General features: G+C 44.4%; 1 protein-coding gene across 1 annotated transcript; it reads left to right on the forward strand.

Annotated features, from left to right (window-relative positions):
• DNAL4 (dynein axonemal light chain 4) lies at positions 1-26751 on the forward strand. Its single transcript, XM_083156523.1, has 4 exons — positions 1-212; positions 6464-6647; positions 18213-18296; positions 25240-26751. Exons 2-4 carry the CDS (start codon positions 6576-6578, stop codon positions 25402-25404), a joined length of 321 nt encoding a protein of 106 aa, XP_083012649.1. The 5' UTR covers positions 1-212; positions 6464-6575; the 3' UTR covers positions 25405-26751.
• The last annotated feature ends 957 nt before the right edge of the window (positions 26752-27708 follow it).

Here is a 27708-nt window from a genome sequence, read left to right on the forward strand (position 1 = left end):
AATCGAAGGCGGTGTATGGAGTGAAGGGGTGTGACCTTTAAGTCGGTGGCTCCGCTTCCGGGTTTGCTTGCGGTTGCCAGGGGAGGCCTGGGCCGCGGCATAGCAACGGAAAGCGGAGGGACGCTGTTTGAAGTGAGAGATCGATGCAGACCGCACGGGTCTCCGGTAAATTACTACGGGATCGTCTGTAAATCTGCGGCGGCGTTCATGAGGTATGGGAACAAACGGGAGAGTGTGAAAAAATAGACCTAGACAACAAAACAAAAGTGAATGAGATAATAGAGAAAGGAAGGGACTGAGCATGGAAGTGAGAGAATCGGGCGAGCAGCTGGAAGCAGAATGGGAAAGTTGCAGGCGGGTGCACTTGTGCAGGACAGTCATTTGGGGCTAGCTGGACGTGCCACGATATCCTTTGTTTAGAAAATTGCTCATCCATGGTACCAATGGACTGAGTTAGTAGATTGCAGCCTGTGTGGAGGTCTGTACGATTGGAATGGTGGGAACTTATGAATGATGACTCTCTGCTCTCTAGCTTTAAGATGGCATGAAAGCATGCTGTAAGGTTGCTTATATGTGCCCACATCTCATACAGTGGAACTCAGCTTAGAGGGGGACTATGTAAAAACCGGACTACACTTCGGACCGCCGGACAGGACATCAAAATCTGCAGTCCGGAGCTTGTAGGGTCCTGTCCGGGGGTGTCCTGTCCGGGGGGAGGGGGGGGGGGGTCCCTGTGATAGCTATCACCAGGGACATGGGGAAGGGGTGATTACAGCCTCCCCGTGTGGTCCGGACCGTCCGGTTTTTGCTACATGCCCGGACCATACAGTGAGGCTTTATTCTACCCCTCCTCCTCTACCTGGTGACAGGTGTGACAGGCAGCCCCCCCGGACAGGACACCCCCCCGGACCGGAGGCTACAAGCTCCAAAATGCAGAGTTTGATGTCCGGTCCGGGGGTTTTGTCCTGGTCCGGTTTTCACCCATACCCGCTTAAAGGGCATTGGGATAAGTAAACAGAAAGGACGGTACTTCCTCATCTTTGCGGACACCGCTTACGCCACTTACGTTAGCCGCTTTCAGAATAGCATCACTGTCCCCATGCGGGCTCACTTTGCTCACCACGCTTCCTGTTCGGTGGCTTGCTTCGCTTGCCACAACTTTACTAAAGGTAATCGATGGTGGTGTGGACCCAACGTAAGGGCGGGCTTCAAAGATGAGGTAGTACCGAAAGCACATTACTGACCATATGCTATTGTTCTGCATGGTGCCCCACCTGACCTGCATTGGTGCCCCACCTGAAGAGTGTTTACAGATATGTTATATTAGTGTGAGAATACTAAAAAAAATGCCAACATAGATCAGCACGGTGGCTTGCATTGATACAGTAGCACACAGAGCTGGGTCATCTTTTCCATACCTCCATACTTTCCTTACGAAAAAGTTTGGTTTGCAGGTAGAGTGAGAGCAGCAGAAGGGAGGTACAATATGGTACATTTTGAAGACAATCACTTGGAGGAAGAGGGGAAGGAATTTTGGCAGCGGATTAGAGACTTATCGGCAGAGTGATTGAGCGCTTTGTAAGTGCGGGTCAGGAGCTTGAAAGGGATTCTAAGGGAGTTGGGTTGCAAGCAAAGTAGGTTGCGGTTGAGTTAGTCAGCAGATCGGAAAATTAGCTGTTACCTATAGTTTTTAGACAGCACTTGATAAATTCTATCTCAGAGCTGATTGGTTGCCATCGGCAATGTCTCTACTCACTCACTTCTCTACTCTTTTCGCTGTTTCATATATCTACCCCTAAAATATCTGATGAGCATTCTAAGGAAGCTGATGTAAAGCTAGATAAGTAGGAGCCAAAGGACAGAATCTTTGGGAAAATCGAGAAGTAGGAAAAGGGATTAAGAGAGAGAGAAATGTAATGCTACAGCTAGAACACTAGAGGTAGGGGGTGAACCAAGAGGGCTGATTCATAGACCAATAGAATTAAGAGTTTGAAGGATCAGTGGGTGTGTCAAAGACAGACAATTGAAAATGAGATGAATAGAGAACTAACCATTGGCTTTGAGGTGCGGTAGTTGTTAATGACTTTATTATGGAGGGTTTCTGTAGAGTGAAGGGGCCAGAAACCAGTTAGGAATGTGTGGTGAAAGAGGTATGAAGTGAGTTTTAAATAATCAAACATGGAGCTTAGAGGCAAAACAGAGGTGGATGGGGCAGTAGTTCAAGAGAGAGTTTTGGTCAAGTGAGAATATCTTAAGGATGGGTGAAATGAGTTAATGTTTGAAGAAGGAGGGGGCAGTGTCATACAAATTAAAGAGATGGGCAAGCTGGGAGGTAGCGGAGGGAAACTAATAAATAGGCAGATGGTGGGATGAGATGCCAATACAGATGGTTTAAATCTTCTTCATTGTTAAGTAGGTTGAAGAGAGAATGGGGAGGAAGTTGCACCTAGCAAAGTGGTGGTGGGGATAAAAGGAGTGTGACGAGAGTCTAGACCTGAATTATGACTGATTAACATGGGTAATAGGAGACTATGAAGCTGAAGTGCAGGAAATCTATATGAGAGCATGATTTCTTACAGTACTGTGCACAAGAATATCTTTCTGGGGGTAGCGAGTAATCTTGGTGTGCCAGGGTTGGAAAGCATATTGACAAAGTATTAGCGCAATACCTGGGGCAGCTGAGTGAAATGCAGAGGCTAGGGAGGCGTTATGGAGAATGATTGAGATGTTGGACAAAAGGTGGTGTTGAGAGAGGAGAAAAATAAGACCCGGTCAAGGTTGTGTTTGGTAAGAGTGACCTTGGCAGCACCGTGTTAACAGGGAGTGAAAGGAGACATTTACAAAGTGCAAGATGACACGGTCATGGGTGAAGACTAAATCCATGTGACTTCTGGAATTGGGAAGAATGCATACATACATAATCACATACATAAACTTTATGCTAGTCAATTCTACTTCTCTAATATTAATGTTATGTTTTCTTGTTTTAGTGTATGTTTATACAGGCTGCTGATTGTGTTAAGCCTTTATACTTCATTATATATTTGTAAAGGTTGTGACAATCTTGGGACTGCCAATTTGCTCTTTATCAAAATCCACTGAATATACTGTAGGTTGATTGCTGTAATTTTTTCTTTACATATTTGTATATGTGTGTTTTAAGGAATTGATTTTAAGCTCTGAAGGAGTGGAAATGCCTCATAACTGAATATTTATTTTCCCAAAAACTTGAAATTGTGTTTTTTTGTATAAAAGTCATTACTTAGGTTTATAATGTAAATATTATTGTATTAAAATTTCATTGTAAAATGCTCTTCCACTCCCAGTAGATCTCTAGTGGCATTATTCTCCCTAGTGGTGACATATTTACCAGTGGCACAAGGATCCCACCCATCAATGACCACTGTGTTAGTAAACTACCATTACCCACGCATCATGCAGAGTGCAGCGTGTTGTGGGTAAGGAGGGACTGTACACCAGAGTGCACTTTGCACAGCATTCTAGGGTGCTGATTGGCGGTGAGGGCCAGGGTAATCAAATACAACATCTCTATCAGGGTGGGGCGGAGCAAGGCAGGCAGAGGAAACCCTATTGGCCCATATGCACAAACCTAGGTGACTGCAGTAGCATCTCATGAGACCGTGCCAGGTAAGTAGTCAATGTAGCATTGAAGATGATATCACAACGATCTCCTGCATACAGTGTAATACAGATGTACCCAGAGCCCGCGCCACCACTAGGCGGCTTTAGGCATTTGCCTGGGGCACCGGCCACTGGAGGGCGGCATTCTGGAGCAGCTCCTCCCGCTTCACCCTCCCTCACCCGGACTCTGCGGCGGCCGCCGCATAACTCACTCACACCTCAATAAGTTACATTCATAACAGCAACATCTTCATGTTAAATGTTACTGGTAGTAAGGTAGTACAGGGACAGAGGTCATGGTGACCACTGCTACATCATTGTGGCCAACATCAACTGATAAGAATCTTGGAATGCATACAGTTGACCAGCGTTTGGGTTCCTGGCTTTCAGAATACAGATGCCGACATAAAGAAGGGAATCCCAACAGGGGTCAGGTAAGTAAAACTACCCCTGCACCCCTAACCCTCCCTCCCAGTAGCTTTATCCTAACCCTCCCCTGCAGCCTAACCTTAGCTTTCCCTGCTAGTGCATAACACTATTCCCCCATACCCCACCATCTAAACCTTACCTCCCCCCCCCCCTTGCTCTTACTTTTTCCATGTTTCATGGGGCAAGTCAGTAGGTAGACACAGTGGGCATAACACTCACACCAAGTGCCTGTTTCAGCAAGGCTCAATAAGCAGCGATCGTTCCTTGCTTAGTGATCCCTGAAGCGCCAACACAAACACATCCCCTCGCATATGCAGCTGAAGGGGGGAGAGAGATCATTCGGTAGTCGCCGACCATCGAATGGTCTCTGTTCCCTTGGGAAATAAGTCAGCCTAAACTGACTTTTATTTCCGTCACTGTCCACAAAAGAGGGAGCAGGCGCTGACGTTATATGACTTCAACCGCCTGCTCCTGGGAGGCATCGGCCCACCCGCATTCCCAGGGAACGTCCTGCGTTTTCATGGGGATGCCTATAAAATGCTGGCTGTTCCCATTGTCCAACTCCAGGCAACGAACGGTCCGGCTAGTGTGTAACTCGCCGCAGCTGTTCGTTGCCGGGGTTTGCACATGCGCAAACCCTGACCATCGGGGCTAGGGCCGAATTCAGATAACTACGAGTGATCCTGAATCGGCCACAAAGTTTTGCGTAAATGAACAGTAAAAATGCAGAATAGACGGATGTTATGCAAGTTGGTTTTTTTGTATTATTTTAAGTATCGGCATTAGTGTGAGTGAGTTACATTACTAGGTATGTAAGGATAATTTGAAATGGTGCCATTGCACAGCTAATACAATCTATAAATCATACCCTAGGGCAGCGGTTCTCAAATGCAGTACTCAAGGCATCCGAATGGTCCAGATTTTAAGTATATCCATAGCTTAGCACAGATGGTTAAATTAAATTGACTGAGGTACTAATTAAGTCACCTGTGGCCAAGGATGGATATACTTAAAACTTGGACCGTTAGGATGCCTTGAGGACTGCGTTTGGGAACCCTTGCCCTACAGTTTCTCTTTAGTTGCAAAAAACTGAACAATGTAAATGCTTTGGGGTATATTCAATCCCTGTCAAAACTGGCGTCTTGCCGAAAAGAGAGCAGTTTTCGACATGAATAGGTCGGAAGGGGTTCCGACCTATTCAATGCTGGCTGTTTTTTTCGGCACGTGGAAATGTTCGGACCTGCCGAAAACCAGATAGATTGACGGAATAGCTGCTAATCACCCTGCTTTTGATGGAAACACAGCCATAACTGAAAGGTTTGGCCATGTTTCCAGCAATCTCAATCTGACATGAAAACATGCCGGATAGATGGCACTGAGTGAGCAGCAGCAGTTTACACGGCACCGTCCTCCTGTCCACCACCTCCCATCGCCATCCGTACCTGGCCTGTTGCACTTTCCTTTCCCGCCATTAGGCCGGGTGAGAGCAGCTCACCCGGCCCCGTCCACCCTCCCGCGCAATTCTGCCACCTCCTGCCGCTGTGCTCACCCGGTCCCCGCGCCGGCCGGTGAACATCAAACAGCGGCCAAATCCAACATGCCGGATCTATTCTGGCAAAAGAATGTCAGAATGGAACGAAATCTTTATTAGAACAGTGTAATTTGTTTCACATTTATAATACAAATGTATAGAGTTATTTATGAGCTTTCTAATGAAGCCTATATTTAATGTATTCATATGTAAATGTACTTCTGTTTGATTTTATTTTTTTACTTTATTGGTAACCAGCTATACAGTATATTTGTATAGGATCAAAACCAACTTCGCTAATGGGTAACAAAGTACACCACTAGTTTTGTGAAAGCACTGAATGCACCAGCCTGAAAGGAGTTTACGAGAAACTTTTTTTATTTCTTTCTTTCGATCTACACTTTCAAGTAGAGTAGGATATATTTAGGATGGCGACACTTTTTAAAATGAATACTCGTAGCATTCTCCAGAGCAATGCACTGTCCTGTAAAATGTAAAGAGTTTCTTTCATTGTCAAATTCTCCCTTTGATAAAACCCCGGTCGGCTGGTTGCCCTGGTAATACAAAGAAGAGTCGTGTTCTTTAATGTTTAGGCTGCCATTGTTTGGTAGGAAAATGAAACATATTCTGCACATTGGTGGCAATAAAGTACATGCATTTAGCGACAAGCATTTGTAACCTTTGATTCTATTTGTCCTTTATGTATGTCCTTCTGGTACAGGACGTGCTGCGGTGTTTGTTAGCAAGATCAAGGCTTTTTTTTTAAAAAATTCAAAAATAAAGAAAAAAAGAAGGCATTATGAACAAAGACATTTAGTGCAATCTGTGCTATGTTAAAAAAAAAAATCTGTGTTTCTTTAGGCAATTGAACACGTCCACAGCCCCTGCTGGTTCTTCCGTAGCCACCCCATATGTTCTGTTTTGCACAACCTAAAAGTATACACTGATTGCTGGTACTTGTGGAGAAAGAGGCATGGCAGATCCTGGAGAGGGCAAGAAGGATGAAGCAGACTACAAGAGGATGCACAGCTTCCCTTTAATACGGGTAATGCTAATAAGTCTGTCTTGTGCCCTGTCTCCAATGCTTATTCTAGTGTACTGCAGTATGCCAAGTAAGGCATGTTACTGTGACTTTATGTTGTCCCTGATCCCACTATGCTGTATTGTAGAACATTGCTTTTCCCTGATAACACAGCTTTCCAATAACCCTCACATCATCTACTGTGTGTATATATGTATAGATGAATTCAGTGTTCATTTCTGTGTCTCCGAAACACTGCCATTTATTGGCAGCTAGTTCATCTACATCTCTTTCTCTCTCACACATGCACAAACACAGAGGCAATCACAAAGTAGCAGACTAGCTTTCAAAGCATTTCCTTCGAGCGGGCTTAGTAGTTATTAAACATTCTGCGTAAGGTAGGACAGAAAACAAAGTTTACTTAATACAAATTCATATGTTATAGTTGCTGATACGATGGAGTTGGGATCATTTGGTCTACAGCATGTTGGTCGACATGGCTTTAGGTCGACAGGTCATTAGGTCAACCTGGTCTAGGTCAGGGGTAGCCAACTCCAGTCCCCGAGAGCTACCAACAGCTAATTTTTTCCAGATCTCCTCACAGAATCACAAGTGAAGTATTTAGCTCCACCTGTGGATCTTTAAAAATGTGTTAGTCAGTAATGAGTGCACCTGTGAGGTGAGCTGGTAAACGTTAACTGTTGGTAGCTCTCGAGGACTGGCTACCCCTGGTCTAGGTCGACAGTCAAAAGGTCGACATGGTGTTTTTCACTGTTTTTATACCTGAATGTTGACACAGTCGACATGGACACAGTCCTCGCTGCGCTCGCAATGCTTCGGGCACACCACACCCTAGTGTCGGCTCAAAACAGTGAAAAACCTAGACCTAGAACATGTCGACCTAATGTGTGTGTCGACCTAATGACCTGTTGCCCTAGAACCATGTCAACCCAATGCTTGTCGACCATCATGCTGTAGACCAAATGACCATATACCATATGATGAATGAAAAGGAGAACCTAGTTGTCAGATACTTCCATGGGACCTAATAATGTGGAACTATTCTCCGTACAGCATCTTCTCCCTCAAAACAAAGGTTGCTTCTGAAAGTGGGAACATTTTATCCTGTTTAGCAGGTGTGGGGGTAAAGTTACTAAGATGGGAGTACTATTGAATATGGGCTGTTGCCCATAGCAACCAATCAGAGTCTATCTATTATCTTCTAGAAGGTGGTAAATAAATAATAAGTAGTATAAGTGATCTGATGAGAATCTTCAATAAAACTCCCATCTTAGTAAATGTTCCCCGTGGTGTTTTGTGATGCCCTGTTTCTACAGTTCTTTTTGCTGATAAGAAGTACGTAGATCTATGGGGGAGTGGTATGATGAGTTGGGAATTGTCAGATGTGCTGTAACCAGCACTATTTAACACTTATAAGATTCTGTGTGTATAAATTACTATGTATTTAGATTTTATCTCTACACGCACATTTGCTGTTTATATTTTTGCATATAGGCAGGTATTGCCTGACAGTATGTGTACATACCTGCGGCAGCTGACTGGGTCCAGGCTGCACACATGAGATCTTACACTGGTCCATTGGAGCTGGCTGTGAAGTGAGGACACTAAGGAAAGCCACCCACTCCACCGCTCATCTGCTGGTAATAACAGATGAGCGGCTGGGCCATCGATGATGCGGGAGCGAGCATCATCGCTCATTGCTGCCGTGTACTCACTGGGCGGCTTCCAAGCTGAATGCAGCTCAGACAAGTAAACTGAACTGCTTTCAGCTCAGTCGCCTAGTGTGTATGCGCCTTAAGTGTGTTGGGAATGCCCTGGATGTTTTGACCTAAATATATTGCAGCTTCGGTATATTAGTTTGACATTCATTGTAGTCATTATGGTGACAGTATGTCAATGCAGGCAATGTTGTCCTATAGTAGGTAGTCTGTTCCTAAGGCTATTTCTAACCCCTTAACTCATCCTAAGGGCAACATTTCACATGTCAACATTCTGTCTCTGTTGAAATCTTCTAGATGTACCCATTTTTGATATCTTCATTTTAACCATGTCAGCATCATAACTGTTGTCTTTCTGGTGTCAATATTCTAAATGTTGATAATGGGACTGCATACCAATATTACAGTACTACTATTAAAAAGATGTGGGGTATTTTATAATGGAATAAGTAATGTGTCAGAAAATAAAAGTTGCCCATATCCATTGTAGCTGTGTGTTCCGCTAGGTGATTATTTATTTATTTACAGTTTCTTATATAGCGCACACATTCCGCAGCGCTGTACAGAGAATATTTGAACATTCACATCAGTCATTAAGGACACATGTAGTGATAAGTTGGTTCTTCCTTACCTGGGGAACAGGAAGGCTCTGTCGTGGTGGCTACTAATACCCCTTTTCCACTAGCCTAAATATCCCAGGTTTTTGCATGGGAGCCCGCAAAACCCGGGATTTTAGGCAGGTGGAAACGCTCCCTGTAGAAATATCCCAGGTTGTGAGACCCAGCATTTCTACCCAGGTAGCGGCCAGTGTTGAACACGGGTTCAACCTAGGTCACTGTGTAGTGTAAACGGGTGACCGGGGTCGATGAGACCTGGGTCCCGTTCACTACAGTTCAAAAGCCAGCGCTGGGAGATGCTTTCATCTCCCAGTGCCTCCCTGACCCCACCTCCCGATGACGTCACCCACCCGGCATTATGCTGGGTGGGGCCTCTAGTGTGAATGGGTTTGCAAGCCGGGTCGCACCCAGGTTCTAGCCGGGAACAAAATCCCGAGTGCAACCCGGTTTCTGTCCCAGGTAACATGAGTAGACACATCAGGATTTCCACTGATTGGTCACTGAGAGCTCAAAATAAAAAGAAGGCAATGTATTAATTTACTGCATTGGGTCGACAATGTCTAGGTTGACAGTCACTATGTCTACCACTAATGGTCGACGCCTGACAATGGTTGACATACCATAAGACAGCATCGACAGGAGGTCGACACAAGCTTAAGGTGGACATTGTCAACAAGCAAAAGGTCAAGTTTTTTCCCTTTTTTGGTGTAGACCGGCTTGGTTCATACTTTCCCGTCCAAGTTGGCAGAGAGTGAGAATTTAATAGTGTGCCGAACGTAGCGAGGCACCGCACCAGAAGCATGGCGAGCGCAGCGGTACACTTATACAGTATGTTGTCCATGTCGACATGGACACATAAGTGAAAAAAACTTGTCCACATTTTGAGTGTTGACTGTGTTGACCGTCTGGCAATGTCGACCATTTTCAGGTGTCAAGCTAGACATTGTTGACCCGCTATACCATAACCGTTATTATGTACTTATCTGCTCTGCATTGCTGGTTCTTCGTCTTTTATAACATTTGCCTAGATATGCAATCCATACAATTTGGTTTACTAAAACAAGATCTGGCTTTAAAAGCATTAATACTTCAGACCTCATTATTTAATGTTGTGTGCAGCTAATAAACAGCAGTGGTTTAGATTATTGATAAAATTACGAGTAAGCACAATCTGATTTAGGTGAATTCCTTAAGTTACTACGGTCACCCATAGCAACCGATCATTCTCCTTCCTGCTATTGGCCATACATGGACAGCTGTAGTCTACAGATTTGATTGTTTTTAGTTTTGGATTTTATTCACTCCTTGGTTAATCCTTTGTATGACTGCATATTCCGGTGTATGATCCATTCAGTCATCCTGATTGCAGAATAACTGGATCTGGGTAATTTGGGTCCCTATTTTTGCAGTTCAGGTCAACTGATTGTATGCAACACTTTTTGTGGCCAGCATTAGTTGATGTGGATCCCTGCAGAGTTCAGAATTCCGCTAATCAGAGAGAGATCAGGTGATGTGAAGTTTATAAAGACAAAGTTTATTTTAAAATAAAAATAATATTGCATACATAGAATAGATTTTAGCAATAATCATAAAAAGTGTGGTCAGTGTCTTTTGACCACACTAGTATGGATTCCCTGTAATGAGATGCATGAATCCTGATACTGGGCAGCAAATGTTAATACAAATGGAATTGGATCATTGGATAAACAGCAACTAGGTCTACAAGCATTAGATCGACATGACAATGTCGAAAAGGCCATTAGGTCAACATGGGTATGGTCGACAGTCAAAAGGTCGACATGTGGTTTTTTCGTCCCGAATGTCAACACAGTCAACATGGACACTGAAACATAGCACCGCGGAGGTAGGGGCGTGGTCACGGCGGCTCGCGTGTGATGCTGAGTTGGCGCTAAGCCGGCTCTCCTGTGCCTGATAATGTTTGGCTGGAGCTACCCCCCCCCAACGCTGCACCCGATGCCCAAGTTTGTGACCTGATGCCGGCTTGGTTGTGACGGAAGCACTGGTTGTTTGATCCTGAGCGAGGAGACGCGGCTGCACTGTGATCTTGACGCGGCTGGATCTCGAGGCTGAGCGGGGAGGACTGGCGTGCCGTGTCGTCCGGAGGCGCCGGCTGACGCCGGGCGACGTGGAGAGCGAGGAGGGGAGAGGGGAGAGAGTGACGGACGCGGGAGCAAGCTTTGCGGAGAGAGGAGAGTTGGAGCTGTAGAAGTCCGGTCCAACGGGCGGCTGAACCTGACCTCTGGGCAAAGGAGGAGAAGAGGGGAGAGCAAGGCTGCACACGCAAGCTACGTTGGTGAGCAGTATAACACTCTGGCATATGGTTATGTTGTGCAGTCAGGAGCCGTTCATTTATGCTGACCAGTTCTGCAACTTACTGCCAGTTTGAAGATAAAACTGTGTCACTAAGTGTGACGGTGGTGCAAACCAGCTGGTATCCTGTAAAAGCCCATATATGCTAGCCAATGGGCGATAAGGCTGGTTATTAATTGACTGAGCCGGTCACATACATTTGGGCATTGCTCCACGAGTTCGTATTTGAATATACATCACGTGTTATCCCCTGCAGGAGGCTTCAAAACACGGACCTTTTTTTTTTTTTTTTTTTTTTTTTTGGGCCACGTTCTCATTACTTGGCGGTTGCAAAATATACTCCTTTTTAACATCTCCACCAGCCTGTACAGGTGCATCTCTCCCCGGTAGGTAGAGATGGGGAAAACTGGTCAAAATACCGCTGCGGCAAGACTAGAAAAATATGCCCGTTCCCAGCCCCAATCAGCCAACAACTCACAGTCCACAACTCCCCATGCGACCCCGACCAAAGGCTCCAGTGAGGCACCTCAAAACGAAATATCACTCCAGCAGGTTCTGGATGCCGTCAATAAGTGCGAATCGCACTTAACGATTCAAATTAACAAGGTGCAGTCCGACATTATGTTATTGAGGAACGATGTCCAAAATGTCAGGCAGAGAGTTACTGAAATGGAAGGCCGTATGACCTCCATAGAGGAATGTATCACTCCTCTGCAGTCCCAAATTAAGTCAGTTATGGGACAGATTTCTGAGTTGCAGCGGAAGATGTTGGACATGGAGGGTCGATCAAGGCGTAATAACGTGCGATTTGTCGGCCTAGAGGAGCATGTTGAAGGCTCTTCGCCGGAAAAATTTGTTGAGGACTGGTTAATGTCAACATTTGGCAAAGAAGCCTTTACGGCCCAGTTTGCTGTAGAGAGGGCACACAGGGTGCCCGCCCGACCATTCCCACCAGGAGGGCCTCCACGCACCCTGATTGTTAAGATCCTGCATTATAAAGACCGGGACAAAATCTTAAGCCTGGCCAGGACAACAGGCGCTCTTGTCTATAACAACAAAAAGGTTTCAGCCTTTCCCGATTTCCCAGTGGAGATCCAAAAAGACAGAGCCAAGTTTAAAGAAATTAAATCCAGGCTTAGAGAGCTGAATGTTAAATACGCCATGTTCTACCCCTCAAAATTAAGGGTGGAGGCCGACGGGGCAACCAATTTTTTTTCACTCCTGACGAAGCAGCCAGATGGCTTGACATATCCCATCCAGGCAGGAGACAGTTGGAAGTTTCTAAGAACACTTAATGAGCCTGTTGGAGTTTTTATTCCTTTTTTTTTTTTTTCTCTTCTATTATTTCTTTTCCCTTCCCCCCCAGTCCATCTGTGCAGGACATTGTGCTTGGTATAGAGACTGGGGCCACGACCTTTAGTAGTCGACCTAAAGACGGAGGTCATGGCTGTACTGTTTGATTGGTCAAGAACATCTATGTCTCACAACATCTTGTGGTTATGAAGAGCTCCGGTCTTAATATGCAGAAATTTGACTAGGAACTCGCTGGTTTCCCCCTGAGATGGGTGGGGAATGGGAGGGGAAAAAAAGGGGTGCGGAATTGCAGTGGTGCATCTCCTTCTCCTGCCAGCGGTATAACTGCAGCTCTTGCAGTGTGGTTACAAATAATGGTTGTTTTTCTCTTTTTTTTTTTTTCCCTCTCCCTCTCTCTTCTCTGTTGTGTTTTCTGTGCAGTCAGTATACTGTACTATATTCTCCTTAAAGGGGGTGTCGGGGGGCGGCGGGGGTGGTGGGATGGGTATTGTGTATGATAAAGAAGGCATGGGAGAGTCGGCCGCAAGCCAGGTGACCATTAGTCAATTGTCCCTGTAGAAGAAACCAAGTCGGTCTGATTGGGGTTGGGAGGGAATTGAGGTATGCCTAGGGGTTTAGGTTATACGGGGTGGGGGAGGGGGGTGGGGTTTGTGTTGTTTTGTGTTGTGTTGGTCACAAGGCGCGGCCCGGTCTTTTCCTCCATATCTCACAAAGTGAAAAGATTGAACAGGGAGTTTAATTGGTGTAGACGGGCATGGTCAGGATAATGACGTGGAATGTCAGAGGCATAAATAATAAGATAAAAAGATCTCTGGTGCTGAACCAGTGTAAACAATATGCCTCTGACATTGTATGCTTACAGGAAACGCACCTACCCATGGACCGACTTATGTCTCTTAAACGTCCATGGATAGCTGCAGCCTTCCATGCTCCGTATACCACTCATTCAAGGGGTGTATCAATTCTTATTAAAAAGTCACTAGTATTTACCTGCCGGACAAAAGAAATCGACCCCGGGGGAAGATATGTCTTTTTAGAATGTTCAATAAATCACATAGATTTCTGTCTACTATCTGTATATTTACCCCCTCCCTTCTCCGAAGGGGTGTTAAAGAAGGCGGTTGAATTTATAGCGGCCTTTCCTAACCACAATGTAATATGCTTGGGCGACTTCAATACGGTCCTGTCCCCCTGTCTGGACAAATGGTCTAAAGGAAGTGGTGAGGTGGGCTCGGGTAGGAGCAGGCTAGCAGAGTTTATAAATGGTGTATGTTGGAAGGACCCATGGAGAATAAGGAATCCAGACCTGAGACAGTTTTCTTGCCATTCAGCAACTTATGGATCCTTCTCGCGGATAGATATGATCTTAGTGTCTGATAAGGTACTTAATATGATCACCGAGGTATCGTATAAGGCTCGAGGCATCTCGGACCATTCTCCGCTTCTAATGGCGCTCGATTTGGGGGTGCCAGAGGGATTTCGGCCATGGAAACTCCAGCCTTATTGGATTCCTCAAATGGACCATGAGATACTTGAGGCGGAAATAGACAGCTTTTTTGAGGTGAATTACGACACGGCCGGTAACTCCTATATCTGGGACGCGTTTAAAGCCTACCTACGGGGTCTATGCATTAAAAAGATAGCATATATTAAAAAACAAAATAGATATAAAACAAATGAATTGGAAAAAAAAACGGTTCAGCTAGAAAATCAATACCTACTGAGTCAGAGGGAAGAGGATAGGGTATTATGGGAAAAAGCCCAGACAGATTGGAAGGACCATTTGCTTGAGGTTACTAGTCGCAGGGTTTTGAACAGCAGCCATCAATGGTACCAGAATTCAGATAGAGGGGGGAAATTATTGGCCTACCTGGTAAAACAAGACAGGCCCTCTAACACTATACCCATGATCAAGAGTCGCAAGTCTGATCTGTTTACCACTCCTGAAATTTTGGAGGAGTTCCTTATGTTCTATAGCGAAGTCTATAGCTCACAGTTTGCCAAGGGGCCAAATGAGATAGCCAGCTACCTGAGTACAGTGAGCCTTCCCAGGCTCTCTTCTAGTGCCAGGGAAATGTTAGAACTGCCCATACAGCTGGAGGAGGTGCTTTTTGCCATTAAAACCCTGCCTAAGGGGAAGGCACCAGGCCTAGACGGTATTCCTGGGGAACTAGTCCAGCACCTAGACAAGGCCCTTGCCCCACGCTTACTCAATCTATTTCAGGGCATGGAGAGGGAGGAAAAGCTCCCTATCTCTATGCAAGAAGCATCAATCGTGGTAATTTTAAAAAATGATAAAGACCCGGCCCTAGTCGAATCCTACCGACCAATATCATTGATTTCCACTGACGCAAAAATTTATGCCAAGATCTTGGCTAATAGGCTGAACAAAGTAATAAATGAAGTGATCCACCCAGATCAAACTGGGTTCATTGCCGGTAAATCCACAAGTATTAACTTAAGAAGAGTTTTTTCCTATATCCAAACGGCTGAAGCTCGTAAGTCGGAGGCTCTGTTGGCGTCTTTTGACGCCTGCAGGGCTTTCGACTCGGTCGAATGGCAGTATTTATGGGCTACGTTGAAGGCCTTTGGCTTTGGGGAAAAATTCATAAACCGGACTATGGTCTTATATAAAGATTCGAGAGCAAGAGTGACAATCAACGGCCTTACCTCCCCCTCCTTTCCCTTGTCTAGGGGTACTCGTCAGGGGTGCCCCCTCTCCCCCCTGCTGTTTGCAGTGGCAATAGAGCCTCTTGCGTGCCTTTTAAGATCTGCCTTGGCAGGGAGGGAGGAGGGGGGTATGCGCAATATGGTTTCCCTCTACGCGGATGATCTGTTGGTGGGGCTTGGGGATCCACGCAGGGATTTGCAATCGATAGTTGAGCTTATCCAAAAATTTGGGCTGTACTCAGGATTAAACATCAACTGGCAAAAATCGAATATAATGGCGATAGGGCATGATACGGAAGGATCAAATTACTCCATAAACTCCCTGATAAAAGTGGATAGGTTTAAATACCTGGGTATTATTGTTTCGGCGACCTCAAGCAAGTTTATCCAGGACAATTTATCCCCGGTGGTGGAGGTAATAAAGAAACAATGCAGGGGCTGGTCCAGACTCCCACTGACGCTTATTGGGCGAATTAATCTGATAAAGATGCTTGTCCTCCCAAAGGTCTTATACATTCTCCAACACTCATCCATGTTAATTGGGGAGAAGCATTTTAAGAAACTTAACGGCATCTTGACTTCGTTTATTTGGAAGGACAAGCGCCCCAGGATTAAGCTGGCTACATTGTGGAGAGCGAAGGAGAAGGGGGGACTCGCATTTCCAAATTTTAAGAGATATTATTGGGCCGCCCAGCTAATACACCTTCAAACTTGGGTCAGTGGGGGGGAAGTTAACCGGGAATTACTTGAGCTAATAAATACCACGCAGCCCGGTTACCATCCTCTACAGATTCTCTTAATGGGTGAGGCCCCAAAGAGCTCCCCCTTGATAGTGAAGCAAGCGGTAAAAATCTGGTGTGCGACCCGTAGACTGGCGAAATATGAGGGGGCAGACCCTGAACTACATCTCTCTTCGCTCCCCACTTACAGTAAGCTTAAAAACCAGGGAGTAGATAGAATGTGGAACAAGTATGGGCTGGTTAAGCTGGACCAACTATACCGAGACGGCTCTTTCAAAACTTATGAGCAGCTAAAATTAGAATTAAATCTACCTAATTCAATGTTTTATAGCTACCTCCAGATAAGGAGTGCAGTGGATCAATGGAGTAGAGACAGAGAAGGGTTTCTGGTAGAGGACCCTCTGAAACTCTATATCCGAAAACTAGGAAAAGATAGTAAGATAACTAAGCTATATAAATTTTTGGCGTCAATGGAGGAGGAGGATCAACTGATCTCTCTCAAAAAGACCTGGGATAAAGAAGTTTTTAACATAGGCGAAGCTGGGTGGATTAGGGCTTTGGCCGCCACAAACAACGCCACGAACTCCATTCGAATACGCCAGGTCCACTATAATATATTACATAGAACATATGTATCCCCGAGCAAACTCAAAAAATTCTGCGGGTCTAAGTTAGATAACTGCCCAAAGTGTGGGATGGGTAATGCTACTTTTTGGCACCTTTTGTGGCAGTGCGCTCAGGTGCAGGAGTTTTGGGTAAAGGTCTTTAGCATTTTTGTCAGTATCGGGATTCCTGAAGAGTCGTGTACTAGTAGAAATGCAGTGTTAGGGATCTGGGACTTGAAGGGTCTTCCTAGAGAAGTGAGTTTGCTAGCTGGCAATCTCTCCGCCATTGCTAAAGTGATTGTAGCCAGGTACTGGATGGCACGCAACGGTCCAGTTTTTTCAGAATGGGTCAATTTAGTAAACACTACGTATACGCATGAAAGATTTGTCTATGCCTCAAGGAATGCTAGCAACAAGTTTCACAAAACATGGCACAGGTGGTGCGACACAGTCTTGTTTAGTATAAAGGAAAATTAGGATGGGCATAGGTTTATGTAAATAGATTCACTAAGATAAATGGTACTAGGCACTTTTTTGGATAAAGTAATTTTCCTCAGTAGCTGGGGCATATGCACTTATAAGCGGCCTCACTAAATTGGCACCACGCACTTTATAAGCGATAACAAAAAAATCTTTTCTTTTTCTTTTTCTTGTCTTTTTTTTTTTTTTTTTTGTCACTTGGTCAGGCACATGCACTCACAAGCGGCTCTATTAACTCATTGGCACTACGCACTTTACACGTGATAATAATAACTTAATGTCTTTTTTTCCATTGGCACTACGCACTTTTATACGGGACAATAATATATATATATATATCGTTTGTTTTTGTTTTTTTTTGTTTTTTTTTTCTCTCTCCTCTACTCCTCTTCTGTCAATTCATATTTTTTTTTAGGTTTTTTGTGTTTAAGTGTGCTATGATAGGGTACCTGGAACATGCGTTCTATATCTATAGCTTTAGTATTGTTCAGTGATACTCGATTAAGAACAAGGATAGACTGGTTAAACCCCACGATATGGACCCAAAATATAATCAACCTGTTCTATACTGAATTGGGGCGTTTCAAATTTAGGTGGGAGATGGGATGGGAGGGGGGGGACGCGCCGGGTTGTTGTATCTCATGTCTGTTTGTCCACGCAAATACTATGTTAAAGTAACTGTAAGATATCACCAATGTCTATGTATTGTATGTCTTTTTTTTGCATAAATAAAAACTCAATTGAAAAAAAAAAGAAACATAGCACCGCGTCCCCTTGCATGGTTCACTACGTTCGCCATGCTTCGGGCACACTATTTTATTCTCCCATTGTGCCCTAGTGGATGGTACATGTCAGTTCCAAAAAACAATGAACAACCCCATGTCAACTTTTTGACTGTCAACCTCACCCATGTCGACCTTCCTGCATGTCGACCTAATGCTTGTAGACCTAGTGATCGTATCCCATAAAAATATTCCCACTTGCACCCCTATGGCTCTATGTTAATGAAAGCAAGTGGTGTCCTTCTCATGACAAGCGTAATAGATACTCTGGCCAAAGGCTCATTCTAACAGCTGGTGTTTTCTCCCTGCAGCACACAGACATGCCAGAAGAGATGCGTGTAGAAACCATGGAGCTTTGTGTTACAGCCTGTGAAAAGTTTGCCAGTAATAATGAGGTAACTACTACGTAACATGCTTAAAGGGCTTGTTTTAGCTTTGTGAAGTGTGTATTATAAATAGGTAAGAGAAAGTACTGCCCTCCAAGTGCCACTGCCATTTGTGGAAACCTCTGTATTGCCAGAACCTGCTTTCTACACATGCAGACTGAACTAGAGTTCCTTGGTAACTATTTTATATACAATATGTGGTGGGGCACGCAGTGGTGAGTAATTTGTATGTATGTGTGTGTGTACCTACACACTCTTATTTCTTATTTTGATAAGTGCATGTTCTGTATATTGGTGAAATCACTTCTACTAGGCATCCAGCATCAGACATATGGGGCCAAATTTAATAGGGTGTGATTTTTTTTTTTAAATAAGCTAAAAAATTGCACCAAATCGCACATGTCACATGTAATCGGGTGTGATTTTTCCAAACAAGACAGAAATCGCTTGCGTAATAGAAATAGTCATAGCCAGAAGCAGGTCTATTTTTCTTGCAATTTTTGGTAATGTTTAAGGTGCACTTTGAAAATCACAACCTATTATATGTAATTTTGCGGTTTTTAATGAGAAAACATCTGGATGTGATTTATGAAGTGCACATTTTTTTATTTTTTATTTCTGGTATGGCAAAAAGTGTGATTTTTACCACAAATTGGACAATACTACATGTGTGGTTTTTGCCATGTTTGACCAAAAAATCATACATTCTCAAAAAATCGCATTACATCTTGTCCATTATCTTTACAGCTACACAAACTGTTGTTAAAGTTGAAAATAAATGGTACTCCAATGGACTTCCTCACATATAAGCGCTCCTATTGTAATGCCCTGGACATTGCCAAACAAACCAATTTCCAGGCTCTAGTTTCTGCTCCATCTCCCAACCCCAAATGTCTTTTTTTTTTTATACATTTTAATCCCTTCTCAACCCTTCTTCACCCAACCCACTAGCCACTATCAGTGCTTCCATTTTCAAGGACAAGTTTGATAGATCCAAGATGAAACTATGCTCCTCCTCAATCAGCGACCTGCTCAATTCCCTACCGGTACCTTCTGGCTTCTTGATCCCACAATTGAAGATGAAGTATCAACACTTGTCTTTCCTCCTACTGTTTTATCTCTCCTCTTGATCCTTTACCCTCACAAATAAGTAAAGATCTGTCTCCTGCGCTCATTCCAACCTTGCCTAAAATCTGTAATCTCTTGCACTCTACTGGTATCATCCTTTCACTGTTCAAACATGCCGTGATTACTCCCATAGTAGTGAATGATCTGGCCACTGCTAAGTCTTAAGGCCCCCATACATTATGCGATTTGGGCACAATTATGCCCGATTCAGATGAATCGGGCTGTGAAATCGTCCCAAATCGCATATAGAGACATCCCCTCCGACCCGATGCGTGGCCCCGTGCGCATCGGATCGGAGTCGGGAGGTCGGACTGACTGGACATAAGATTTGCTAAATCTTATGTGCTGCCCGGAGCCGTGCCCCCCCCCCCCCCCCCCGCAACGGGGGGGACCTACCAGAGCCGGGTGGAGGGATCAGGCGCAGGGAGCCAGGCAGAGGAGGAAGCCGCTGCCATTAACGGGAGAAGAGGGGGCGGCGCAGAGTACCAGGGAGCCGGGCAGGAGAAGATGCGGCAGCACGAGTGGCTAGAGCAGCAGCAGAGCACTTCCCCCCCCCCCAAAAGCCCATACAAACGCATAGGAAGCCATTGATTGGCTGAGACCTCTCTCAGCCAATCAATGGCTTCCTATGCCTTTGTATGGGCTTTTTATTTTTTTGGAAGTGCTCTGCTGCTCCTGCCACTCGCGCTGCTGCTGCAGCGTCTTCTCCTGCCCGGCTCCCTGGTACTCTGTGCCGCCACCCCCTGCTCCCTGCGCAGCAGCTTCTTGCCCGGCTCCCTGTGCCCAACCCCCCCTCCCCCACCCGCTCTCTGTTTGCGGGCATATCCCCGCTGCTGTCCTCCGCTCCCATTGTCCCTGCAGGTCAGGCCAGCTGCTGGGACAATTGGGTCTGACTTGTCCTTATGACAAGTCGGACAAATGTATGGGGGCCTTTAAGGCCATTGCTCACTTATTCTTCTAGATTTCTCTGCTGCTTTTGACACTGTTGACTATACTCTTCTCATACAAACACTAATATCCCTAGGTTTTCTGGACACTACCCTATTCTTGGTTCTCAATCTACCTACCTAATTTCTCTTTCAGTGTTGGTTTCTCTGATTCCACCTCCTCTTTGCTACCATAATGAATTTAAGCACCTAACAGCTCAGTCTTAAGGTGCCCACAGACGCATCAATTTTACTGTATGCATTTTTGACTGTACAATGGTTCTATACAATTTTTCTTCCAGCTTGTGATGCGATGTGCACTTGGATGCATGCGATGCGATGTGATGAACCCATGTTTGTAATGTTAATTTTCAGATGTAGTCTAAAAAGTACGTGCAGCACGTACTTTTTTAGACATACAATATCGGGCTCCCGGGAACGCGCATTGCATCGCGCATAAACACCACCCGATAATTGTACATAAGATGCGTTTTGTACTTAAAAAGTACAAAACGCATTCGATAATTGATGCGTCTGTGGGCACCTTTTAGGTCCTCTGCTTTTCTCTATCTATATTACCTCTTGGCATATTAACCAGCTCTTTTGTATTTCAGTATCATCTTGGATAATCGTTAAATCTACCTACTATCTTTCCCAGATTTGATACCATCTATATTGGTCACTGAATACCTTTTTTCCATTTCATATTGGATGAAACTCCAAACTGAATACATCATCTCAAAAACAGAATTAATTATATTTCCACTGCCCTTTTAGTAGTTAATATTTCTTTCACTGTTGAGAACACTACAATCAATCCTACCCCACAAGCTCTAGCTGCCTAGGTGTCACCCTTGACTCTAGTATTGTCCTTTGTTCCCCACATAAAATCTGTCTCAAAATCATGCTGCATGCATCAAAAAAACAAATCCAAAATACCTTACACAAGACACTGCTAAAACCCTATCCCATGATCTTTTTACTCCCACATTGATTACTGCAATAGTCTCCTTACTGGTCTTCCCCAATACAGACTCCCACGACTACAATCCATCCAGCTGTGATGATGATCTTCCTCGCTAGACATTCATCATCTGCAAAAAACACTGGTTATCTGTATTCTACCATATTCAATATAATGGTATTTTATGTACATTCAAGGCCATAAACCAAACTGCACCAACATACATCTATCCGCTTATCTCAAATATCTACGATCTCGACCTCTTCACAAGATCTACAGTACGTCTCTCATCCACATGCATTACTTGCTCTGATTCATGATTGCAGGAGTTCCACTCTGTGGAATGCCCTTCTACACACAATAAGACTCCTGTAGTCTCCATACCTTGAAGCGTTCTCTGAAAAATCACCTCTTCAGACAAACGTATCAAATTCCAGAACCACCCACATAACCTTTATAAAACTTTCCTATCCAGCTATATCCCTATTTCACAGTCCCTCTCACCCCTGGCTAACATTTCTGGGTGACTATATTATACCGCCCTCAAAGAACTATTGCAATCTGGTATAGATGGATATGTAATAGTGAACACCTATCCTTGTGTATCAATGCCTACTGTATTTCCCTATAGATTGTTAAGTCTACTAATCGGGCCTTCGTACCTGTATGACTGTCTGTAATTACCTAGTTTGTTCTGTCATCGTTTCCAATTGTAAAGCACAATGGAATATACTGTTCTATATAAGCAACTGTTAATAAGATACATCAACCTAAATAATTATTTATTAAGTATGTGGACACTTTGCTGCAGGAGGTCGGCACAGGCAGCAGAGCCTGTCTCCCCCCCCCCCCCCCCCTCCCTCTCTCTCCACTGCTGCTAGATGTGGCTGTGGGCAGCAGAGCCCATACCCCACTCCCCTGCTGCTTGAGGTTGGCGCGTGCCGCAGAGCCCGACCCCCCCCCCCCCTCTCCCCTGCTGAATGAGGTCGGCGCAGGCAGCAGAGCCTGTCCATGCCACCTCCACTGCTGCTGGAGGTAGGGATGGCCATCGATGTTTAGAAAACATTGATGGTTAATGGCCGATGTTGCATAGTTTTGACATCGATGGGGGAGAACAGATGGTTTCCCACCATCGATGTCTAGCTTAAAAGAATAGTTTCATTTTTCCTGATACACGGAGCAAAGCTCTGCCCAGGACGCCCCTGAAGCCCAGCCCCCATATTCTGATTGGGACAAAGTCAAATACAATGGATGACCATCGATATATAAAAACATCAATGGTCATCCATTGAATAGTTATGCACCATCAATGGTCAGTTGCCCTTTTGCCATCGATGGCACAGGCAGCAGAGGCCGACCCCGCCACCCCCCCTCTCCCCTCTCCCCTGCTGAATGAGGTCGACGTGGGCAGCAGAGCCTGGGTCGCACCTCTCGGCTGTGGCACCACCGCTGGGCGAACCGTAGTCTAGTCTCAGGTAGCCAGCCGGGTAGTGGTGGGGGTGCGACGAGCCGAGGAAGGAGGGAGAGAGACGAGTGGGACGGACGGTGGCCCTTGGCTAGGGATGGCCATCGACCATCGATGATATGAAATCATCGATGGTTCATGGCCGATGTCAAATACTTTCCCCATTGATGGGGGAGAACCAAATGATTTCCCTCCATCGATAGAACAGCAAAATGATGTTTTGCTTATTTTTTCAAAGTGCGGGGACACTGAGCATAGCTCCGCCCCTGACACCCGTGAAGCCACGCCCCCGTGTTTTGATTGGCCCACAGGACAATCAATCAAACACAATGGATGATCATCGATATGTAAAAATATCGATGGTCATCCATTGCATAGTTTAGCACTATCGATGGCCTGTTGCAGAATTGCCATCGATGGCAACCATCGATGGCAATGGCAACGATGGCCATCCCTACCCTTGACTGACGGACAGAGGAGGGCAGGGTCCAATGTCCTGGGGGCGTTTTATATGAATACATAGAGCCAAGCGGCAGCCAGCGCACAAGGCCACGTGGAGAAAAGTGGTAGGGCAGGAGACAGACTGAGCGACTGTCCAACTGCAGTGGCAGGGTGAAAGAAAATATTATCTCCATCGGATGCCATCCATCGATGGCATAAAACTATTCGACCCTTACCTATCGAGCACTAGATCTCGACCTTTGATGTTTTGGGAACAGCGAGAGTCGATGGCCATCCCTACATCTAGTTCAAAACACATGCAATGGGTTAAAGCACCGTGCGTTTTGAACTAGATGCGATGCTGTGCAATGTGATGCCCGTGGACATGTGATTTATCTGACACAAATTGGATGTAAAAAATGGCACACCAAGTGTCAAATTGTTTGTAGGCCTCCTGGGAAGCTGCCGGGGAAGTTCAAGGGAAATCAGATGCAATTTTACAGGTCAGATAAATCTCATAGTGTATGGGGGCCTTAAATGACCAATTCATTAAAAAAAAATGACCTTATGCATAAACGTAAATTAGAATTAATGTACTAGTTGAAAAGTAACTTGGATAGACAGTGTTTAGTTCGACAGATCCACCCCATGTGTTTAAGGTTGACAACTACAGTAGGTCGGCATGACAATGGTTTTAATTCTTTGGTGGATTATGATGTAGTACCAGTAGCCAGCTATGTGAGCTGTGGTTGTAATCTTCAGCAATATGCCACCAGTAGTAGTACAGAGTAATGTGTTCCTAAAGTAATAGTAGTGCCCAGTTATAAGGTACAAGTAGTAGTGACCAGCATAATGTACAGCAGTCGCATTAATAGTGTCTGTCAGTACTTGCCCTCTATTGTTTGCATCTTGTATCATTGTGAAACACCAGTGCCCATTCTCTTCATTTATTTGATATGAAGTGATGGTTGCATATTTGTTTTTGTTTCTGTTTGGTTACTACCAACAATTGAAGCCTGCACATGTGCCTCCCCCGCCCCCACTCCTTAAAACACCCCTGGTGATAGTTTGTGCTGCATTACATGCATTTGTGCTATCACTAGTACTATGTAAGCAGTAGTGATAGCAACTTCAACCACATCTGAATCCAGCCCATTGTCTGCTTAATCACTTGTGACCAGGTCATGGAAATACCAGCCTGACTTGATCACATCTGATGTATCTATGCAACGTATCTGATGCTGCCAGGCAGCAAGCCCACTAGGGGGCTGCTGAAAGGTAATCAGCAGCTGTCACTCATGCTGTGGGCACACGGGCCGATCCGACGGCCACCCATATCAATCGGTAGCCGACGTGACCTGGTGGGGCAGGGAGGGAGGGGCAGCGGGGGGAGACGGTGCCATGCGGCAATTAGCAGCATGGCCCTCGTTCCGAGATATTTCTATGTCTACATTCGATACTCAAAATCGATAGTGCAAATCACACCGTGTGTCCACAGCTTTAAAAGGACCTCTCGGGCCCTCTACTTCCTAGTTCCCTCCCCTAGTGGCTGCCGTGCAGCTGATTACTACCAGGATAGTGTAAATATCATCTTGCCTGTGTGCACCAGAATCGCAGTTGCCGGGTAAAATCAATAAATAAATACATTTGTGTTGGATGAATTTGAAATAGATTCTTAACCTAGTTCAGTCTTTAAAAAACATTCATTTACAATTTCTGAGTATTTTTTTTTTTGGAGGGGGGGTATTGATCAGTGGTTAACTTCCTTTTGTTAAATTGTTGTTGTTACTTCATATTCTTATTGCTATGTGTTTTATGGTTTGTTATGTACACACTTATTGCAGTGCAGGCAATTCTAGCTAAATGGCTGATACAAAATGAACTGAGAAATCTGCCCATGAAAACTAGTTTTATACCCCCTGCAGTGTGTTTTCCATACCGCCAGCCTTGTATACAGTATGTATGCACAAATAAAAATGACCTGAGACTTGGAATATTCTGACATGTTCAATCTCTCTACTCTCTCAGAGTGCGGCAAAGATGATCAAAGAGACAATGGACAAGAAGTTTGGGTCCTCGTGGCATGTCGTGATTGGAGAGGGCTTTGGTTTTGAGATCACTCACGAAGTCAAGAACCTTCTGTACATGTTCTTTGGGGGCAGCCTGGCTATTTGCGTCTGGAAATGTTCATGAAGGACCCTGTTCCGGACGCACCCATTCTACTTCTACTCAGGATGTGCTGCTACAAGGCCTCGCTCAGGAAAGAGTCTCCAGCTAGGCTCTATATTTATCTTTGGGGTGTCTGGGTGTCTCCTCTAAACTTATTGGGAATCAAAGGGGTTTGCAATAGATTTGCAGTCACCTCTGGCTTGGAATTCAAAAGAAAGGGAATAGCTCTGGTTCTCGCAGTGTGTTGCTAGATAGATGCTTCAGAGCTTTGGAACAAGCAATTACACTAAATGAAGAATAGGAACAACCGTCAAATACCTTTTCTGACCCCGTTATCCTCAGAGGCTTTTGTATCCAGTAATAAAGTATGCACAGGGTTTACCATCCCACTGGCACCGCAGCTCTGGTTTCCCAAATATATTACGTGTCCATGGCCATCCCTCATCTTATTTTCCCACTGAGTATTAGAGGAACATTTCTCTTTCATAATGTTTCCTTGACACTTTGCCTTCTTTCTATTCGGTATATCACACATTCTGGCATGTATGACTCATTGTTCTCATCATCTCTCAACAAAACATCCTACGATCTCCCTGCGGAGAGATGTTTTGTTTTATACTTATTGTTACTTCTACCGATCTATTTTTCTGTCTCGTACACCCACATAAGCTCTTTGTAATTAAAGTGGACCTTTCATCCAGACATTTGCTGAGTTGCAGCATGTAAAGGGAAAATAAACTATGCTGTGATCTCAGAATTATTGGGGTTAAGCTATATGCAAATTTTTTGCACTGATGGAGAACAAATCGTTTGTATCGAATGCTGTGTCAGGGAGGTCACAATTGGTGGGCTTCTGATTTTTGTACCTGTTTTTAGGATCTATAGATTAGCAAACAATATTTAGAACTGTTTCAAAAAGTGTTTTGGTTGATGGGCAGAGTTTCACTATTCATCGTAGTTTCACCTTCGTAAGATATACACCTATGCGTTCTTTCAAGGTTTTTCTTTTTCCTCCATCATATTCTTTGTGTGATCCTACAGTATTCTATTTGTCACTCCCTCATCCCTCTGGCTGCATTTTACTCTCCATCACAAGCTTCCCCTTTTGTCCATTTCACGTACAGTACATCTGCATTTTAGACTATCCACAAGCCATAAATAATAGTTCAGGAGATTTCGGATACCACAGAGAAGCCTGCCAGCTACTAGTCCTTAATTCCTCTCGTTCAGTGGCAGAAACATGAAGTCATGTTTCGCAGAAGGATTTTATACTCTGTTGGAACTTCAAGTATGCTGTTTTTTTATGTTAACTCTGGTTAAAAAATCGTTTACTTGTCACTAATAAACTTCCTTAGATTTTTTTAAATAATGCACCTGCTTAAGTGTTCATTCATTTAGAGAAATAAGGGGTACATGACACTTTGCAAAACAAGTATAAATCCTCGTTGTAGTTTTTTATTTTATGTGTAGTATTAGTGATCAATATAAACACTTTTGAGAAACTCTGTTAAACTAGCATCTCTCCCACCACTGCACATATGAAGTTATTCTGATGCTTGTACTTCACTGTTGCATCTCTGACAGCCTGGAAAAGCAAACGTGACTGGACAGGATATTTGCAGCAGGTAATGGAATTTGGTGCTACATTCAATAACTGCCTGAATAGCTAGCTAGTTCAGGACCAGCCTATCGGCACTGACAGCTGTAATCTGATTTATTCACACTTTCCTCCCAGAGAGTGGACCAGCCTCTCCGTGCCATTCACCTTCCCAGAAAAATGGAGGTTTAAAGACCTGGTTTGTAGTGAATTCATCATTGTGGCATCATCCCCTGGGCTATCGGCCGGGCAACACAGGTTAAAAAAAAAAGGCAATAATCGTTATTTATTTATTTTTTATCTATTTTTTTATTGAAAGGTTTGGAAATTATATCTAGATAAATACAATAAGCTTTAAGAAATTGAATGCAAGCAGAAGTGCTGGCAGTACAAACAGCGAGAGAGAGCAGACTTGTGATAGTGATAAGAATCAATAAGGCCCCTAAAAAAGAGCCTCAGAGAACGTAGAGGGATAGCATATTAAGACCTGAAAACAATTACTCATATTTCCAATTCATAATGGTACAGCATAGGTACATTACATATGTATCGTGGTGGAGGAGACCATGTGGGGGGAGTCTTGTGGATACCAAACTGAGAGTTACACCAGTGATCCTGAAGTTTGTGTTATTTGGTGATCGCATTCTCATGTATGATTTATATTGTATGGCACACAGTCTACAGAATGAAGACATGGACATTTTATGTATTAATTGTATCCTGTATAGCGC

The sequence above is a fragment of the Crinia signifera genome, chromosome 8 (genome assembly GCF_055691185.1).
Source record: "Crinia signifera chromosome 8, ASM5569118v1, whole genome shotgun sequence".
Classification (NCBI taxonomy): Eukaryota; Metazoa; Chordata; class Amphibia; order Anura; family Myobatrachidae; genus Crinia; species Crinia signifera.